Source organism: Artibeus jamaicensis, unplaced genomic scaffold (genome assembly GCF_021234435.1).
Source record: "Artibeus jamaicensis isolate MK-2021 breed Jamaican fruit bat unplaced genomic scaffold, CSHL_Jam_final contig_1015, whole genome shotgun sequence".
Taxonomy (NCBI): Eukaryota; Metazoa; Chordata; class Mammalia; order Chiroptera; family Phyllostomidae; genus Artibeus; species Artibeus jamaicensis.
The window spans coordinates 107450-128972 of NW_026521194.1; the positions used below are offsets into that span (position 1 = coordinate 107450).

Consider the following 21523-nt stretch of genomic DNA (forward strand, 5'->3'; position numbering starts at 1 on the left):
TGGAAAGAGGAGCACGAAACACAGCATCTTCCACTCCTGTGCTTGCCACAGTCAATCATCCTGGATGAGTCAGACTCTTGGACACGTTTATTGGTGGTTTGTTTGCAATATTTGGGTTATAATGTCATTGCTTCCTCCCCACCACAGCCCCCTACACACACACACACACACACACACACACACACACACACACACACACACGGTGAAACCTTTTTCTGCCCATTACCCATCACTGTTCCTTCCTCTCACCCCTCTGTGCCCACCAGCTCACTGGTAGATGAAGTACTAAGAATATGATTGATGCATGTTGGATGTTTTATATTCTTAAATATTAACTTTTTGAGTAAATGCGATTTGCAAAAAGTTTCATGGGGCTCTCAAAAATCATTCTGAAAAGATTTTTAAGTAAATATGTATTACTAATTTAGAACATGCTTTCTTCAATAACACATCCCTGTGGAGGCTACATAATATGCCTTCCAGGGTGTTTTAGAGCAGTGCCAGACCTGTGGCCCCAGAGATGATGGGAGAGGGTCTGCATAGGAGGGACATGGTCTTAATGGTCCTGTGTGAGGAACCCAACAGGTGAGAGTCCCTGGTCCAGGAGGAGGAAAATCATCACCCCTATCCCATTCCTCTCACTGCAGTGCTGGCCACCACCGGATATGATGTTGAAGCAGGGCTACAGCCAGTGTTAAGACACTGAGACAGAGGCAGATGACTGTGAAACCAAGCGCATGTTCAGTAAGTCAGGCTCAGGATGGCAGGAGGTGGCACCACATACATTTAAGGAATGTGATAGGTCCGAGCTTTCCAGCAACCAGGATAGTGAAGACTCTTTTATCTAAATCTTTGGGGAAACTGCAGAAGCAAAGAATGACTATTCTGCACAATCAGCACTGAAAAGAATCAGCCCTCCACCCCTGCTCCCAACAGCACATTCCAGAATAAGGCAAGAGCAAATGATCATAAAACAGTTACTAGAAACACACCATTGTGATTCCAGGGCAGACTTAGATATGAGTTTTCACCAGGTCCTGGGGAAAGAAAATAGAAATTTATTTCAGAAATTGAGTTACAGGCTGTGCTGCTCTCCTTAGTCCCATGTAAATCTTTACAAGGTTTGATGACCCCCTCCTCCAAATATCAATATAGATCCCACCTGAACCTGGGGGTTCCCCTATGACATCTGCTACACTGCTGGCCTCAGCCAGGCCATCTTACTGAGATTGCTCACAGGCCACTCAGTAAGTGCAGATGGCCTTTCATTTCACTCAAAGCCACACTGAACTTTTTTTTTAGAGCAGCCTTTGACTGGTGGCCTTACCTTACTTCCTACAAAACTCGTCTCATTCCCATGTCCATTCACACCACACCCCCTTCCCTCTGCATGTCTGTTTCTCTGCCTTGTTGGCCTTTGCATGAAATTCAGTATCTGATTCTCCTGCACTTACACCAGTTCCTGGTAGGTTTCTTTCTGTATGCTTCTGTCTCCATATATTTCCCTATTTTTGTCTCAGGATTCTGTTTTTTCCATGAGACTATCTGGTGTGCACAGGGTTAGGAACACAGGCCCTAGGTTCAGAATATCTGGGTTCATTTTGCATGTCTGATCCCAAGCCAACTACATATATGGACGATCTAAATTTCAGTCTCCCTTTCTGTGAATGGGCAAATAGTGATATTTCCACCCCAGGGCAGATGCAAGCACTAAGCACACAACTGCCTGAGGAAATATTCAGTAAGTGAGCTCTTAGTAATACGGTTGTTTTTATTGTGTCATTAACCCATCTCGTATTTCATTTCCCTTCCTTCTCTCTCTCAAAGTACAACCATCCCTCCTCCAAATCTTACCACTTCTCCTCTCCTCTCCCCATGTTGCCTATCTCCCTGAATATTCCTGCTCTTGAACTGCATCCCCTATATTTAAATAAGTCCTGCCTTCTGTCATCACCAAAAATCTCCTATTTGATGTTGACTCTGTGCCCACAGTCTTAGCCCTTTACAGCTTCATATTGATCTTCTCCTACAAGGTCTTTCTAAATCACAATTACTTCCAGGTCAGCATTCTCATTAAATATGGTTTTCTGACTCACTGGGTTCCTGTTCCTTTGTCTTGGTTATGGAGCTCATGGTCTCTTATCATAGCTACTTATCCAGGATTGACCTCTGGGCTAATGCTCATATATATACCCCCCACTGCCTTCTTCAGGCTCCTTAGCACTTCTCTCCCAACTCCCAAACTTTACTCTGGCCTCAGTGCCCACCTCTTGACATGGATCCTGGCCTGCAGGATCCATGTATGTTGAGGCTGCTTGTGAATAAAGACAGACTACAGAAATCCTGTGGGAAAAAAGGGACAGCACGGCTGTTCTCTAAGTGAGAGAGAGGGTCTTGACCCCTCCTGGACAGGCTTTTATTGTTTTCCTGAATACATTACATGGAGGGTAGTCCTTGTTTACTATGCACAGGTTCGCATTAGGTGGTTACCTTTTACAGACAACAAAGGAGAAGATGTTTCTAATGCATCAAAGAAGAAGGGTATTTGCAAATGTGAAAAGGAAGGTGGTTGGACTAGTAACACTCCATACTTGGGAGGTTTAGCTTAGATTTTCGGAAGTTGCAGTAAGCCTTTCTGCCTCAATTCAGGATGAGGGAGTTTTTGCAAAAGCAAGCCTCAAAGCAGCCTAGGTACAATGCAGGCTGATTCCCCACAGGAAAACCTCTCCACAGGCATGTTCCTGTGTGCCAACTTGCTCCCCACTGGTTTGCCACGTGGGTGCTGAGCTACATTTCCATGCCATGCAAAACTGTTCCCTACAACCTCTCTTTCTCCTTTCCTCTTAGCAGATGAGAATCCGTTTTTATCTGGTTGCAATCACCTTGTCCGAGGCTTAGTTGGATATCGGATCTCCCCTCATTTTCTTCTACATCACTTTCCAGGAAATTTTTTATGTTTGGTATCTCTGAGAGAAGGCAACAGAAGACAATTAGAGATCTCCATCCAGAATAGTGACATCACCTCAAATTACACGTTTAACAATTTCCACATGTGTTGTGGAGAATGTGCTAATAAAACCTTTTCTCCTTCTTTAAAAGGAAATTTGTCTTTGGGTTAATTTTCTTGCTCATTACTCTGGAAGCCTGATGAAGGTGGCTTCCCTCTGTGTTACTAGGCAACACTGGGTTTAGGGTGAAAAATGAGCAGTGACAGTATGTAGGTAAATTCCATGTGACCTGGGAGGGACTAGGGACTAGATATGAACTCTAAGCCATATTTGGTCTTTCTCCAATGTGGTGACTCTTGTAAGTTGGCTTTTTCCTTAAGGGGTCTCTGAAAGTTATGATCATAGAGTTGTTTCACAAGATCTTTTCTCCCATGGGCATGGTGTGGCTAGAACATGGTGGATCCCACACTCATAGCTAAGCTGTCACTTGAAGCAGGTAGTACTTGACTTGGTGGACCTCTATTAGGGGTCCCACAGAAGAGCAGCAACTGAAGCCACACTTTAGGGATGTTATACTTATTGTCATTTGTTATTCTAAATAAATCTGATGCCATCGTGTCTCCACATGTCCTGTGAGTCTAAATGCCTAGTTAAGCAGACCTCCTGGTGGGTGTTATACTGTAGCCATTACATCATAAGCTATGGGAGACTCATGACATGTCTGTTTTCTGAACTGCTGTAGCCCCACTGCCCAGCATGGTGTTTGGCACATGGTAGGAACTCAATATATACTTGTGGGAAAATATTGGCCCTGAACATTAAAAAGTCAGTAATAAACCTAATTACCTTTTTGGAAGATTTTGTAAATGTAATTTAAACCAGGATATTTCTTCACAATGAACTTGCTGAACAAAGTATCCAGAAGGGGCAAGTCAAATATCTTCTCCAGGTCACTGAGAATATTGTATATGACTTCTTGTATGGAAATCTCTTTCTCAAAATTTTCTCGATACTCCTTAAAAAATAGTGAAAGGGGAAAATATAAATACAGAAGATCCCTAGAAAGCAATTTAATTTTTAATGCATTGCAGTTTCTCTGGATAGTATATCCTGATGTAAAATTTTAGAATTTGTTTATATTTGTATCGATACTAAGTAGAACAACTAAATCTCTCCTCCTTGAATATACCCATTTCTGAATTTGATCTCCTCACCCTCATTTACAGTAGATGAAAGAAGGAACAATTTTGAAGAACAAAATTAGGTTCAGGTTAAGTGATATGTAACACTTGCAGAGCCTGGCCAAATGATTTAGGAATCGACAGAGCAGGTGAAGAGTGGCTGTTCCACTGACTGGAAAACCCTCATCCCTACTGCAGAATGACTTGGCCTGGTAGGGCTCAAGGAAGCCAGGTGGTGCTTTTCCCCTTGCTGTGAACTTTGTCATAGCATAAGCCTTTTCACAGGGAGAGAAAGGACTTGGATCTTTGTATCTCCACCTACATCTTTTAGTAAAATTAACCCAAATTCCAAGACTCCAGAAATACTAACAGAGAAGAAAAAAATGGGAAAAGGAACTGAAAATTCTGGAGAAACAATAACAAGCATTTACTTTCAAATTTGTCCTAACAAGACATTTATTCTCTGGGGACTTTAATGTTCTCAGATCTAAATATTTAAATTGGTAGTCATTGAAATTAAATGTTGTGACAATTATTATTTTATTAAATGAAATCACTAAATTTATTCATCCATTCATTAAAATGACTGTTTTTCTAATTTGTGCTATATGGTATATGTAAATCCTACAAGGCATTATTCATCTGTAGGTCCAGCCTTTCTCCAGGGCTATTCACAAAACTCTGGGCACCATGGGGCACTTTTCCTTCAGTCAGAAGCAGCACTGTTTCCATTAATGCCTGTTTCTCTTCTCCCTTCTGACCTTGTAGGAATACTTACAGCAGTACGTGTGAAGGACCCCATTTACAGAAGACTCATCAGTTGTCTCATGATGTCTGACTCCAAAATATAAAAGCAAAACTTAGTTTAGCACTGTGTAGAAGATACTGACAAAGTAAACCTCACTTACTTTATATTTTTCACTGGTGATGTATCCACGGTCGTGAAGAATTTCAAGAAAAGGAAATGATGTCTTTATTGCATTTGAAATTTCCACCTTATACTTTTTGAAGAGCATGGCTGCATTGTTCTTAACACTATTCTGGGCTTCTGCAGACATCCTAGAGAGAAATGATACCATTTCATGATAAAATGGTCAGCAAGATTTTGATATGCTATAACATTTCATATATGAAAGAGAGGCTGGGAAGAACCAATCTATATGAAATAAGTGGTCATGAGTACAAATTAGGACAAATAGAATTGAGGCAATAGACAAAACTATAGTAAAGTGAAGCATGGTGGATTAAAAAGACATGGTACATTTACATGATGGGATACTACACAGCAGAAAGAAAGAAGGAGCTCCTATCCTTCACAACAGCATGGATGGATCTGGAGAGCATTATGTTCAGTGACATAAGCGAGGGGGTGAAAGAAAAATACCATATGATCTCACCTATAAGTGTAACCAAATCAACAAAATGAACAAGAAAGCAAATTATGACCAGAAACATTGAAATCAAGAACAAACTGACAGTAAATAGAAGGGGAGAAAGAGGGATAATGAGGGAAAACAGGGGAAGGATCGTCAAGGAACATGTATAAAAGACACATGGACAAAGCCAAAGCAGGTAGGATTGAAGGTGGGAGACAGGGATGGGTGGGGTGGGGTGAGTGGAGGAGGAAAAATGGAAATAACTGTACTTGAACAACAATTAAAGAGAGAGAGTGAGAGAAGAAAGACATACATTGTATTGAGAAGTTCCAGTCTATCATAAACAAAGTTATCGTAAAGTTATTTTGTTTGCATTCCTTTCTTTGTTTTCAAACAATAGTTTATTGGTTATGCTATTAAAATTGTCCTAATTTCCCCCTATTTCCCCCTTCTATCTAGCACCCCCCAATCCCTCAGGCAATTCCCCCACCATTGTTCATTTCAGTGGGTCATGCCTATAAGTTCTTTGGCTCCTAAGTTTTACCCATAAGTAAGTTTTTCAAATACAATTAAGGATACAGCCAAAATCAACCAGCAAAATAATCTCTGGGAACAAGTGTTGAGAGGAAAACATAACGAGTTTACAAAAGAAGACTGGCAATCACCACCTTAACCAAGGGACCAAGGTGTTCAGGGTGTTCTGGTCCAACATCCCTGGTGATAGGTCAGGCTGACATCTCCCCTGACAGAAGTGATGAGAAGACCACTGCTCCTCAGGGAATTCTTTCATGAAACACAAAATGCCAGTCTAAAAAGAATCAAGACCAGCAAAAATTGAGCCACGTTTTACAAAATGCCTGACTAGTACTTTTCAAACTCTCAGGGTCATGAAAAACAAGGAGAAACTGAGGAACAGTCACAGACCATAGAACTGGTGACAGGATGACTGAAGGCAACATGGTATCCTGGAGTCAATCCTGGAACTCAGCAAGGACTTTATCGGAAGAACCGTTAAAATTTTAAAAGTCTGCAGTTTCAGTAACACGGATGTAGCAATGTAGGTTTTTTTGTTTTGATCAATGTACCACAGCAGTGTAAGAGCATAACATCACAGGATGTGAAACTAGGTGTGAAGTGCACAGAAATTTCTAGAGTATCTTTGCAACTGCTCTATAAATGTAACATTATTTCCCCTAAAAGTTTATTTGGTTTGCAGGCTGGCACTCAGTCCACTGAGCCAGACCAGCCAGGGCCCCCTAAAAGTTTATTTAAATAATCTTTGGGAGTGAGAACAGCAGAAAATGTAGAAAACAGGGCCAGAAACACCTCGGACACTGAGAATATTAGATACACTTTTTAAAAATATGTGTGAGTTTCTATATTAAGAAAGAAAACATACAGCTAATATCAAGCATAACGGCCCAATGAGAAAAGCTTTCTCTTTGGACCTGGGCTCAAGATGCAGATGATTATTAGCATTACTTGTGCTCACCATAATCCTGGAAGTCCTGGCCAACACAATAAGCAAAGAAAATTAAATAAGTGTAAAGATTATAAAGAAACAAAATTGTCACTATGTGTACATTATGTAAATTTTTATATATTGCCGTATAAGTTAGTAAAATTAGAAAGTGGCAAAGATTTTTATTTTTTTAAGATTTTATTTATTTGTCTTTAGAGGGGAAGGGAAGGAGAAATGGAGAGAAATATCAATGTATGGTTGCCTCTCGTGTATCCCCCACTGGGAACTGGCCTGCAACCAAGGCATGTGCCCTGACTGGGAATCGAACCTTGATACTCTGGTTCACAGGCCCGCACTCAATCCACTGAGCTACACCAGCCAGGGCAGATTAATTTATTTTTCTATCTTAGAAGCAGGCAGCTAGAAAGTTGATTTTAAATTATGCAAATTTAAGGGCAAAAAGTATCTATGAATAAATGTACAGAATGAGTATGAAACGTCTAGAGACACTATTACAGTTGGACCATTTTCTTCCCTCTTAATTCCCCTCCACAGTGCACCCCCTTTCCACCTGCATTACCCACCCTATTTCCTTCATGCCCATGGGTCATACATATAAGTTCTTTGTCTTTTCCATTTTTTATACTATTCTTAATCCCCCCTTGCCTATTTTGTGCCTACCATTTATGCTTCTTATTCCCTGTACCTTTTCTCACATTCTTTCTCCCTGGTCATAACCCTCCATGTTATCTCCATTTCTGTAATTCTGTTCTTGTTCTACTTGTTTCCTTAGTTTGTTTTTGTTTTTTTAGGTTCCATTGTTGATAGCTGTGAATACGCTGTCATTTTACTGCTCATAGTTTTTGATCTTCTTCTTTTCCTCAGATAATTCCCTTCTACATTTCATATAGGGCTTGGTGATTATGAACTCCTTGAACTTGACCTTATCTGGGAAGCACTTTATCTACTCTTCCACTCTAAACAGTAACTTTGATAGAAAGAGTAATCTTGGATGTAGGTTCTTGCTTTTCATTACTTTGAATACTTCTTTCTAGCCCCTTCTTGCCTGTAAGGTTTCTTTTGAGAAATCAGCTGATAGTCTTATGGGCACACCTTTGCAAGTAACTCTTTCCTTTTCTCTTGCTGCTTTTAAGATTCTCTCCATCTCCTTCTCTTTAATCTGGGGTAATGTAATTATGATGTGCCTTGGTTTGTGCTTACTTGGCTCAGATTTCTTTGGGACTCTTTGAGCTTCCTGGATTTCCTGGGAGTCTATTTCCTTTGGTAATAGACTGTGGAAATTCTACTTCATTATTTGTTCAAATAAGTTTTTTATTTCTTGCTCTTCCTGTTTTTCTTCTGGCACCCCTATGATTCAGATGTTGGAATGTTTAAAGTTGTCCCATAGGTTTCTAAGCCTCTCCTCATTTTTTGAATTCTTGTTTCTTCATTCTGTTCTGGTCAAATGTTTATTTCTTCCTTCTGGTTCAAACTGCTGCTTTGAGTCCCAGTTTCCACCCCATCACTGTTAGTTCCCTGGGCATTTTCCTTTAATTCAATTTTCATAGCCTTCACTCCTTTCTCTATTTTGTGACAATATTCAACCATTTCTGTGAGCACCTTGATTACCAGTGTTTTGACTGTGCATATGACATATTGGCTATCACTTCATCATGTACTTATATTTTTTCTAGAGCTTTGATCTGTTCTTTTATTTGGGACATTTCTTTACATTTGCATGCCTGTTACTTAGTAAGGGGTGGAGCCTTAGTTATTCACCAGGGCAGGGCAACCCACATTTCTGCATTTTAGTGCAATATGGGGGTGGGGTCTGAAAAAGAACAATGTGACTTGCTGGGCTCTTAAATGGCTTTTAGTCATTTGTTCCACTACCCACAAGCAAATTAGACCCTTCTGGTGCTGATTCCCAGGTGGGTAAATTTGTGTATGTTCTAAGACCCTGTGGATCTCTCCAACAAACTTTCCTGTGATGTGGGAGCTTCCCATGCTGCCACAAACCCCACAGCTTTTTTCTTTCAGTGGTTTTGATGCTTCATTTCTCCACAATGGAACCCTGAGTTGCCTGATCTGTCTCACTCCTTCATTGTTCCTCCCAGTTTATTTGCACAGAAATGTGGGACCACCTGCTCTGCCAGCCACCACCTCACCTGGTCCACAAGATGCCACCTTATTCTTCATGGTCCTCTAGCCACTGACTTGCCACAAGTACTCTCTGCCCCAGCTGCCCATCTCCTCCCCTCCTACCAGTGTGGTTGAATGCATCCTCTTTAACTCCTTGGTCGTCTAAATTCTGTACAGTTCAATTTACTGGCAGTTCTGCATGTTTTTCTTTTTAAATTTTTTTTTGTGCTTCTTTTGGTTGTGGGAGGAGACACAGTGTTATCTACCTACACTTCCATCTTGGCTGGAAGTCTCTATAGGATATTTTTTCAAACTATGCATATACCATACTAATAAGATAGAAAACTCCATATCATAACAATGCCAATTCTCGTCCACTTGATTCACTAATTCATTATAATCCTAATATAAATCCCAACAAGATTTTGACAAGCTGGTTTGGACATGCAAAAGGACAGGGTACTTTGTAAAGGGAAAGAGAATGGGAAGATGCACTCTGCCAGATGTCAAAGTTCATATGAAGCTGCTGTCACTATGACAGTCATTGTGGCACTAAGAGAGGCTCTTATAGGCCAATGGCAGGGGAGAGAGAGCGCAGAGCAGACCCGGCACATGTGGCCCCTGGGTAATGAAAAGGGCAGCAGAGCAGAGGGCAACAGGATGGATAACCAAATATGGCACCTCAGAAAAACTGACAAGAAAAACGATAAGTCCTTCAAACTGTATATTAGATGCTAAGAAATTCAGTCTCAGATAAGGCAGAAAATATTTTAAAAGATTAATCCAGATGAGGATGGTAGAAATGTCAAGAATGAGTGAGGAAGGCTGCACAACCATGGCAGGCAGGAGAGAAAGAAAGTGAAGGAACATAGACACCAACCTGCAGACAGAGTTCACTTTCAGGAAAATCCCAGGAGCCGAGGAAGAAATCCAAAAACACTTAATGTCACACAAACACCTACATAAATAAAGCAACAGTGTGCAGATGGCCTGATTTATAGTAACAAAACGTGGTTTAAAGTTGAGTTTGCAGAGCTATGGAAGAAAATTAAGACCACACTCAAAAATGAACAGAATTAATTATTTCAAATTAGAAATGACAAGAAACCAAAAAAAGAGCTAATATGAAAATAATTGTCACAGAGGTAACATTTGGGAGAACCATTCTGAACACAAAGTAAAATACTAAAGGAATAAAAGTTTTGGGGCCATAAACAAAGTTAAAGACAAGAAAAGTATATGTATAAAATTCAAACTAAGCAGCAAACTCTTCCTTGTCATTAAAGGAAGGACAATCACCTCAACTAATAGCAGTGGCCCAAAATAAACCAACAATTCAGAGAAAAACCAATTTAAATGGACAACAGACAGGAAAATCCATTCAACCTCCCATGTAATCAGATAATACAAATTAACAGGCTGTGTTCCTTTATCCAGCTCCTTTGTGAAGTCTGGGTGTGGACAGATGGCTCATCAGCCAATGGTAGGAGAATAGAGATTCAGCCTTTGGGGGAAAAAAGGCTACTTAGCAAGATCCTCAGGATAAACAAGTGAGTGTTATTACCCTCAACAATTTCACATTTCTGTTTTTGAAAGTAGACAAATACTTGGGTACACACAGAAACATAAAGAAATATAAAACTGTATTTCAGAATTTGTTGGTATAAGAATTATGGTATGTGGATTCCATGCAGTAGTTTGTGGCCATTAGGAAGAATGAAAAGGATCCTCCTGATGATTGACAGGAAAGGATTTCTAGCTTTTTTCTTGCCAAATGTGTAAACCTCTCCAGGGCAGGAAATGAAAGTACAAATGGAACACTCAGCCTGCACTGGTCTTTGGTATTTTAGTTTTTTCTCTTCTTTTGACTCCCTTATCAAGATCCCTGGAGAAAGAACCAGACCCCCAGCCTGAGACCAGAATAGGCCCAGAGCTGACCAAACACAGGTCAGGTGGGAGACCAAGGCACCCAGACTTAAAAGTTGGATGTTTGGCCTGAATTTACATTTTCTAAAGTACCTTCTTTGAAATGACCTAGGTGAAAGTAGAGGAGGCCTGAGGGAAAAGAGAGGGCACAGAGGTCATGAGAAAATAACAAATCACTGCCTCAAAACCTCAGGAAGCACAACCCAGTCAAATGGCTCCACAGCAGAGCAGTAGGTGTAAGACAAGAGTCCTGTGGGCTGTGGCAGCTGCTCTCACACAGCAGCTGTCCCTCTGTAGTTTAAAGACCTGCTTCTCTCACTACATATTCCTGCATTTCCCTACACTGCACATGAGGCTTCTTGTAAACAGAGGTAAGATCAAGGTTTAGAGGACTGTCTCTAATAAATAGCAGGCAGTGAAGCAGCAGCGCTGCCAGAAAGTTAAACTGACCTGGTGTTGAAGTGGCTGCCCTCAGTGGCCATTGTCCTGCCCTTGGCCCTTGCAGAACCTCTCACGCCTCTGGTGTCCTCTGCCTGGTTTCAGTGAGACTGCTCAGCTCTGAGCAGAAAATGTGTAACAGACTCACCCTGAGTGCTCTCCACCCAAATGGGGAAAAGAGAAGTGAAACTAACTACTGTGTGCTGCCCTTTCTGCCTTTCCCTTCTATACCCCATAGAGGTCCTCAGCCATCAAAATATGTGGCAGCAGGAATGCAGGACAAGGAGGGACAGCCAGGCTGTGGAAGGTCAAAGTGATGGTCTGCCACAGGGTGCAGAACCAGTCCTCTGTAGTCCCCTTGTGTGTGCAAAGACACAAAAAACATCCTGCGAACTCACTGTCCCCAACTGCACCAAACTGCTAAGAGGGTGCAGGGCTTCCATGTGCTGGGAATGAACCTGTGTTGCCCCTCATCCATGTGGAGACGGCTGTCCAGAGAGAGGGAAAGACAGAAACTTCAGATCTTCACTCAGGCCCTTGGAGAGGCTGGAGCCAAGTGAGCTGGCCCCAGTGTTTGGACAGAGGGCTGGAGAAGCACCATCCTGAGAGCAATGGTTTCCACATTTGGTCCCTGAGTCTGACTTCCTCTGGATGAAACTCTAGGTTCTGGCCCAGTTGAATTTAAGATACAGGAAAGGTTCTACCCTCTCTCCATGAACATTATTTCTTCCCCACTAAGGAGTGAATATGGATCACATTGGGACAAATTCCAGGACACTGAGGAGGATTTCTGAACCAGTGGGCAGGGTCTCAGGTGCTGCACACACAGGAACCCCCCCACCTTCCAGACTGGTAAGCAGAGCCTCTGGAGGACACAGCTGCCCTGTGCTCCCAACATGCATGGGACTCGTGGCCCAGACACAGTCTGACAGAGATGACTCCTGCCTTTCCAGTGTCCCTCCTCTCTCTCTCCTCTGTCCCCAGGCAGCAGGAAGACTAGGCCAGCACCACACTGGGTGTTGGCATAAATGTGCCAGCTTTTCCCTGAGTCTGCTTAGAGTCACCAAATCACCACGTGAATGAGAGGCAGATAGCAGTTGGTTGGGTGGGAAATAGTCATGAGTGTCTTTTTGGCGATATAGTCTTTCCTGTAAGGCAGCCAGGCAACTGCTCGGTTAGCTGCCTGCTGAGCAGCCTGGCACCAAGGAGTAGACAAGAGCCACGCACAGTAACTACGCTATGCATTCAACTTTTATTGAGTGCAGGTTCACTCAAAGTAGACCCTCAGCATACGTTAGTATCCTACTCAGATGCTAACAGTCTAAGAGGAATATAACACACACACATGGCAATCAATGGGAGATAATAAACTCGAGTCCCAGAGTCTCAGTCTGCAGGTAGGAGAGACAGCACAGTAGGCCAGGGGGTTGCCATTGTCTAGAAAGGAAGGATCTCAGGAGTCAGGTGGGCAGCAGGGCCAGCTAAGTCCTCAGTCCATCAGGGCAGAGCCTTTGGTGGCTGTTGCTGAGAGAGAACAGCGTGGTGGGGAGCTGCACTCTGGTGTGTGGAAATCGGCTATCTCAGCTGTGGTCTGGAGCCTGCCTCAGTTCCACCTTGAGAGTGGTGCACTCCACCCTTCTGGGTACTTTCCATAAATGTCTTGGCACCCCTAATGCCAAATGTGGAATCTCCCCTGGATCCTGGCTATGGGTAGTCCCATTCCACTGACACAGCTCCTCTGACTATGTGTGCAGATGTCATAAGTGTGTCCTTGCCACACATTTCTGCTCTGACCACAAGGGCAGACCTGTCTCCTTGCCATAAGCATTTCCTCTGACTTAGGAAATTTTCCTCTGGAACCAAAGTGTGGTGACTGACTGATAGCCATTTTAGTTGACATAAGTGACTCCATTTTGTTTTATATACTTTCTGCTTTCTATATTCTCTGTGCTTTGTTATACTTTATATACTTTGCTGTATATGCTTTATGGTCCTAACTGCACCAATGCCATTTTACTCGTCCTGCTCTCCACAGAAATCCACAGCTGCCTGCCTCCTGGGTGGCCACTCTAACACTGGGGCTGCCCTGGCTCAAAGAAAGGAGTCCCTTTCCTGGCACCAGAGAAAGTGGGGCACACACCCCACTCAGTGAACAGCAGTGTATTCTATAGGATCAGGAGTCCCCTGTGGAGAAGCAAACATTTTTGATCCAGGAAACAAGGTCACAGCCACCCGGGTTAGGAACTGAAAAAGACCATCTTCAGAACCAAGTTGGACTCGCTAACAGTCCTGCTTGGCTGACTTGAAGGAGAGAAGGAAGTGGCTGGGGCATTTTCCATGGTGGCAAAGAGCAATGACACATGGACAATTCCGGTTTCCAAGGAAGTTGCCTAAGCTATGTGGCCTGGAAACCTGGAAAGCAGGAGAGGCAGCAAAGGAGGGCCACGGGACAGAGAATGTAGTGATGGGATGGGCTTCTCTTGTTCACCAGGGGCAGCATCTAAACAGACATCAAAAATGGGCTGAGTCTCCAGCCTGGGAGACCCTGTGGAGACAGGGGCTTGTCCCTGAGATGTGGCAGGGAGTCCAGAACTGAGGATTAACAGGCAGGAGGAAGAAAGCAGCAGCAACAGCAGTCACTGGGCTGACGATGGAGACCAAAGGCACCTCTGTGGATGCAGGAAAATACAGAGTGGCACCTTGACCTCAGAAGGAACACTGAGGCCTCACACCAGTGTCCTCTTCTAGGAGGTGGCCTATCAACCAGCAGGACTGCTGAGCCCCCTGCCCTCCCTTCTTCCTGGGGAGACTCTCAGGCTGGGAGTTCTGTGAAAGGTAGGTCTCCTTGAGCTCATCCTGCTGGAGAGGCCTGGGTTTCCTGTTCCTCCAAGCTCAAGTGCACAAGGACAGTGGTCTGTGGGTTGTGTGAGGGGTGGAGAGTGGTAGATTGGAGCAGCTGGGCCTGTGAATAAATCCAATGCTAGGGTACAGGTTTAGGGATTCTTTTTGGCACACATCTAAGCCATGTCCCTGGATCCAGCTTTTATCAGGAAGAATGCTGGTATTTTTACTTCCATCTGTGTCACCTTCTGCCTGTCAGTTGTCTCAGAACTCATGTCAGGATACTTGGGGAGAGTTTATTCACAAAATTTGAGTTTTTTCTGTGACTTTCTTTCTTCAGGGTTTCCCACCTTTACCCCAGAGTATGATTGCTATGGTTTCTTCCTGGCTCTGCTGAACACACACAGATTGTGGCTTCTCTCAGAGTCAGCTGTCAGTAAACAGGAAACATCTCATGCTGCCTGCTTCCTTGGTGCTCTTTGCCTCCAGACTCACCCCACTTTTGTTCACTTTGCAGAAGTCTCAGACAGTCGTTCTCTGAACATCATCCAGAATTTCTAGATGTTTTCTGTAAGCAACAGGCTGGGTAGTAACTCACTTCTATGGATCAGAAGTAAAACTCTCCATCCCTGCTCATAAACTGTGGACCAGCACTGTCCACTCCAAGGCCCAGCCTTGTTCTGGTTTCTGCAGACCCAGTGGGTCCAGTGCCCCTGAACTCCCTGCCCATGAAGGAAGAGAGATGCTGCTGTGCAGAGAATCAGAGGCACGTATTTATTAGTAGAAGAAACACAGCCAGGCTAGATACACTTTGTATTTCCGTGCTCACTGATGCAAAAAAACACACGCATACTTAGAGGGGTGGCCTTGTTTCACAAGCAAAAGAACACAGCAAATAATATGCCTGGAGGAAAACCATGGCTTATCCTAGAATTTCAGTTGGAGGTAATCCTTACAAACCAGCTATACAGAAGAGGATATAAGTTGTTGCTGAAAAGCTTAAGAATTTTTTCCATCTTAACGAAGGAGGTTGAATTATAGTTGTTGAATCTGGTTTTTGCTTCAAGGACCTATTCACACACCATCTCTTTCCAAGGGATTTGAGTCACAGCCTCTCTCTCCCCCTTTTCTGCTCTAAATCCCCTGTGTGTGTAACAAAGGAAGAAAGACCAGCCAACTATGTGTAGTGGAGAGTTCAAGTCCTGTTTTTTTTTAAATTTTACACTGTTAATTACATTCCTGTTATTTTAGCCTAAAGAATGCCCTTTAGCATTTATTTCTTAATATAATATTTATTTTACTTAAACTTTTGATTTACTAAATTGAGAAAGAGAGCATGAAAGACAGAAATTTGTATATTGTCCTATCTATCTATCTATCTATCTATCTATCTATCTATCTATCTATGCATTGGTTGGTTCTCCTATGTGCCCTGACTGGGGGGTTGAACCTGCAATGCTGATGTGTTGGGACGATGCTAAAATGAATTGATCTGCTATGCAGTTCTACTGCATGGTAGCTCAATTCAAGCTCAATTCAGTTCTAGAAGTTAAATACCCTCAGCTTCCATTTGCTTAGATAAGTCTGTTTCTCTTTTAATTCTATAGAAGAGCTTTGCTGAGTACTAATCTTCAGTAGCAGTTCTCTGATTTCAATATTTTCAATATGTCAATCACTTTCTAATGACTTGCAAAGTATCTGTTCAAAAATTGCTTGTAATCTTATGTTTTATGTGAGGGTTCTGTTTTATGTGGCAAGTCATTATTCTCTTGCTACTTTCAAAACTCTCTTTTTGTCTTTGAATTTGACGATTTAGTTATAAAGTTTGTCAGTATAGTCTTTTAAAGGGTAGGGCAGGGGAGGGTAATGAAGAAAATGGGAGCAACTGTAATTGAACAACAATTTTTAAAATTTCAACATTTGAAAAAAATAAAGTTCAACCTATGTGGGCTTTTGACTATAGAAATATAAATGACCATTTCTCTCCCCAAATTAGAAAGCTATTAATCATTAGTGCTTTAAATAGACTTTTTGTTCCTTTCTTTTTCATTTTGCCTTCTAGGAGTACCATGATGCATATATATTTCCCTTGAAAATGTTTCCTAAGTCCTGTGGGTGTTCTTCACTCTTTTTCATTCTCCTTTGCTCCCCTGACTGGATTATTTCAAATAACCTATCTTCTAGCTCATGGATTCTTTCTTCTGCTTAACTGAGTTGATGTTGATGCCTTCTATTCCATTCTTCAGTGTAGTCATTGTCTGCTCTGGAACTAAGGTGTCTCTTTATCTTTTTGATAGTTTATTTTTCTTTGTTTAACTTCTATTTTTTTTCATGCATTGTCTTTTAATTTAAATTTGTTGTCTATGTGTTCTTGTTTTGTTTCCTGAATATCAAACACTTTCTTACAATTCTGCTCAAATTCTGCCTCCAGGTTAATTACCATTAACTAGAAAGCATGATTCTGAAAATAAAGACACTTATTATCATTGTCATTAGACACCTCACAATTTGAAATGATCTCAACTCTTGCCTAAAACCCTTAAATTACATTAACCATGTTAAGATTAAAAACTCACGTGGCTAAGAGTATTTTCTGTTTCCTAAGTGCAAATTATTTACTATTAATGAGGTAAAATTGGAAAATCTTTACCGTGCTTAGGTACTCTTATTCATTTGGTTTGGGTTCTTTACCTTAGTGATAATCTAAAAAGTAATCTAAAGTCTTTGTAACCATAAAATATTACAGATGTCTAAGTACAGTTAGTGATATGTTCTCAAGTTGTCACTTGTATTTCTCTGGTGACTCCTGTTAAGTATATGGTTCATTTACATACAAAGCAACCTGGAGTCTGAAATTATTCAGCAGTTTAGATTATTAATATTTTGGGAACAATAAGAAAGGTAATATGACTTCAGGACATATTACCAAATATATTACTATATATTTGGTAATTTAGGACAAAATATCAACAAATATATTACAACATTGAACAATGTCCTAGATCAAGAGGACTTAACTTATATATAGGGAGAGAGCCTTTCATCTCAAATAAGTAAAATACACATTCTCTTCTAATGCACATGCAACATTTTCAAACATAGACCCCATAATAAAACACAAAACAAACATCAACAAATTCAAGAAAATTGAAATTATACCAAGCATTTTCTCTGACCACAAGAAACTGAAACTAAAACCCAACCTCAACAAAAAAACTCAAAAACACTCAAACTCATTAAGATTGAATAGCACACTATTAAACAATGAATGGGTTAAGAAGGAGATCAAGGAAGAAATCAAAATGTTTCTGGAAACAAATGAAAATGAACTCACAACAATCCAGAACTTATAGGACACAGCAAAAGCAGTCCTGGGAGGAAAGTTCATAGGAATACAGGGATACCTAAAAATAATAGAAACATTTCAAATAAACAACCTAACCCTAACCTACAACAACTTGAGGAACAACAACAAAGACAGCCCAGAGCAAGTAGAAGAAAAGAAATAACCAAGATCAAATCAGAATTAAATGACATGGAGATTAAAAGCACAATTCTAAGAATCAATAAGTCCAGGAGCTGGTTCCTTAAAAAGATAAACAAAATCAGCAAGCCTTTAAGGAGAAAAAGAGAGAGGGGCCCAAATGAACAAAATCAGAAATGAAAGAGGTGAGATTACAACTGATACCACAGAACTACAAAGGATTCTAAGAAATTACTATGAAGAACTATATGCCAAGAGATTCGAAAATGTAGGTGATATAAACAAATCTAGAAATATATAATCTTCCAAAACTGGGTGAAGAAGCATAAAGCCTGAACAGACCAATAAGAGCTGATGAAATTGAAGCAGTAATCAAAACACTCTCTACATACAAAAGCCCTGGACCGGATTGTTTCAGAGAAGAATTTTACAAAGCATTTAAAGAGAGCTAACCCCTATCCTTCATAGACTATCTCAAAGAATTCCAGAAGATGGGAGACTCCAGGTAAAGAAATAAAAAATCAAAAGAACTCCAGGCCAATATCACTGATAAACTTAGATGCTAAAATCCTCGATAAAATATTGGCAAACCCCATCCATCAATACGTTAAAACGATCATACACCATGATCAAGTGAGAATCATCCCAGGGATGCAAGGATGGTACAATATTCACAAATCAATAAACTTAATACAGTACGTAAACAGAATGAAACACACAAATCACATGATGATATCAATAAATGAGGAAAAAATATTTGCTAAGGTACAGGATCCAATTATGATAAAAATGCTCAGTGTGAGAATAGAGGGAGTGTTCCTCAACATAATAAAGGTCACATGCGAGAGACCTACAGACAACATCATACTCGATGGCCCAAAACTTCAAGTTTTCTCACTAAGATCAGGAACAAGACAGAAATGTCTGCTTTCACCACTTCTATTCAACATAGTACTGGAAGTCCTAGCCACAGCAAAAAGACAAGAAAAAAAATAATAAAAGGCATCCAAATTGGAAAGGAGGAAGCAAAACTGTCATTGTTTGCAGATGATATGATAGTGTACATAGAAAACCCTATAGACCCCACCAAAAATCTACTCAATCTAATAAGTGAATTTAGCAAAACAATGGGATACAAGGCCAATATTCAGAAATCAAAGTCATTTTTGTATATCCACAACGCAATATCAGAAACGAAAATCAGGAAAAAAATCTTATTTGATATAGCAACTAAAAAAACAAAATATTTAGGAATAAACTTAACCAGGGAGGTAAAAGGTCTGTACTCAAAAAACTATACAACACTAGAGAAAGAAATCAAGAAAGACACAAACAAATGGAAGCATATACTGTGTTCATGGATTAGAAAAATTAACATCATAAAAATGTTCATACTACCCAAATCAATTTGTAGATTTAATGAAACAGTTATTAAAGTACCAATGGCACATTTCACAGATATAGAACAAAGACTTCAAAAGTTTATATGGAACTATAAACAACCCCAAATAGCTGCAGAAATTTTGAGGAAAAACAACAAAGTATGAGGGATCAGAATACCTGGTATCAAACTGTATTACAAGTCCACTGTGATCAAAAGAGCCTGGTAGTGGCATAAAAACTGACACAAAACCAAAGGAACAGAATACAGAGCCCAGAAATAAACCCAAGATTCTGTGTTAAATTAATATTTGACAAAGGGGGCAGAAGCATAAATGGAGTAAAGATAGCCTCTTTAACAAATGGAGTTGGGAGATCTGGACAGCTACATGACAGAAAATGAAACTGGATCACCAATTTACACCACAAACAAAAATATATTCAAGGTGGATTTAAAAAACTTAAATATAAGTTTTGACACCATGAAAGTCGTAGAGGAAAACATTGGCAAAAAATCTCAGACATTCCATGAGGCAATATTCTCACTGATTTATCCCCTAAGCAAGGGACATGAAGACAAGAACAAACAATGGGACCTCATTTAATTAAAAAAGCTTCTTCATGGCTAAAGAAAACAGCATTAAAATGAAAAGAGAACCACTATATAGAAAAACATATTTGTCAATGATACCTCAGACAAGGGTTTGATTTCCAGAATACATAAAGAGGTCATAAGACTCCAGCCCAGGAAGACAAACAACCCAATTAAAAAAAAAATAGGCAAAAAAGTTGAACAGACACTTATCCAAGGAGGACATACAGAGGGCCCAGAGACATATGAAAAGATGCTCAACATCACTAGCCATCAGAGAGACGCAAATTAAAACACAATTGGATACCACTCCACACAAGTCAGAATGACCATCATAAACAAAGTAACAAACAACTAGTGTTGGAGAGGATGTGGAGAAAATGGAACCCTAGTGCACTGTAGGTGGGAGTGCAGACCAGTGCAACCACTGTGGAAAACAGTATGGAATTTCCTCAGAAAACTAAAAATAGAACTGTCTTTTGACCCTGACATTCCACTGCTGGAGTTATATTCTAAGAACTAGGGAATACCAATCCAAAAGAACCTATGCACCCCAATGTTCATAGCAGCACAATTTACACTAGCCAAGTGCTGGAAGCAACCTAGGTGTCCATCAGTAAATGAATGGATCAAAAGCCCATGGTACATTTACACAATGGAATACTACACAGCAGAAAGAAAGAAGGAGCCTCCACCCTTCGAAAACAGCATGAATGGAACTGGAGAGCATTATGCTAAGTGAAGTAGGACAAGTGGTGAGGGACAAATACCATATGATCTTACCTTTAACTAAAACTTAATCAACAAAACAAACAAGCAAGCAAAATATAACCAGAGACATTGAAATTAAGAACAATCTGACAATAACTGGAGGGGCAATGGGAGGGAATAATTGGGGAAAGGAGGAAGGGTTTATAGGAACAAGTATAAAGGACACATGGACAAAACCATGGGAGTCCTGGAAGCAAGGGAGGAAAGTGGGGATGTCTGGGGTGTGGGGAGTAGAAGGACGGTGTAAATGCAACAATTGTAATTGAACAACAATAAAATAATTTTAAAAAGTAAATAAATAAAATCCATAAGCAGGTCCTTGCATAAGGATGATAAAAAGAGAAAAAGAAAAATTAGTAAGCTGAGCTTCTGCTGGGTACTCTTGTTCTCTGCTCCTGGCCTCCATGCTTTATGGGACCCAACAAGCTCTGACACAGGTGGCAGCAGCCTTTACCTTGTCCTCTCACACTCTTTCTCCTGTGCCCAGGCAGCCAGCAGACTAGGGCACCACCATGCTTGGTGTTGGCATAAATGTGCCAGCTTATCCCTGAGTTTGCTTAGAGTCACCAAATCACCACATAAATCAGAGGTGAATAGCAGTCATCTGCGTGGGAAATCCACAGTGGCCAGTCTCTTGGGTGACAGCCATATACTGGGGCTGCCCTAGCCAAAGGGCATGGGACACTTTTGTGGGGAGAGAGGAAGCTGGCACAAACCTGAATCCTGGAACAGCAGTGGTTTCTGTGGGATTGAGAGGGCTCTGTTCATAATGAAAAGGTTTTAGATACAGAAAACAATGTCATATGAGGCCAAGTTAGGACCCAGAGAAGACCATCTTCAGAAGCAGGTGGATCCCCCCAACAGTCTTGCTGGGGACTGATATGAACAGAGGAAGTGTTTGGGGTATTTTCCCAGGTGGCAAGGAGCACTGACAACAGGGACCATTCCTGTTTTCAGGGAAGTTCCCTGAACTGAGGCCTGG

At 41.0% G+C, this 21523-nt stretch overlaps 1 protein-coding gene across 3 annotated transcripts in view; it reads right to left on the bottom strand.

The window, feature by feature from the left end:
• Positions 1-11648, bottom strand: part of LOC119041957 (nuclear body protein SP140-like protein) — a 31273-nt gene extending 19625 nt beyond the window's left edge. For all 3 annotated transcript variants that reach the window (XM_053663350.1, XM_053663319.1, XM_053663285.1), the window contains exons 1-5: positions 11486-11648; positions 5038-5188; positions 3795-3963; positions 2883-2966; positions 993-1037 (exon numbers count right to left, since the gene is read on the bottom strand). In XM_053663350.1, coding sequence (XP_053519325.1) covers positions 993-1037; positions 2883-2966; positions 3795-3963; positions 5038-5188; positions 11486-11517 — 481 coding nt within the window. In that variant the 5' untranslated portion in view covers positions 11518-11648. The remainder of the gene's footprint in view (positions 1-992; positions 1038-2882; positions 2967-3794; positions 3964-5037; positions 5189-11485) is intronic.
• Between the last annotated feature and the right edge of the window lie 9875 nt (positions 11649-21523).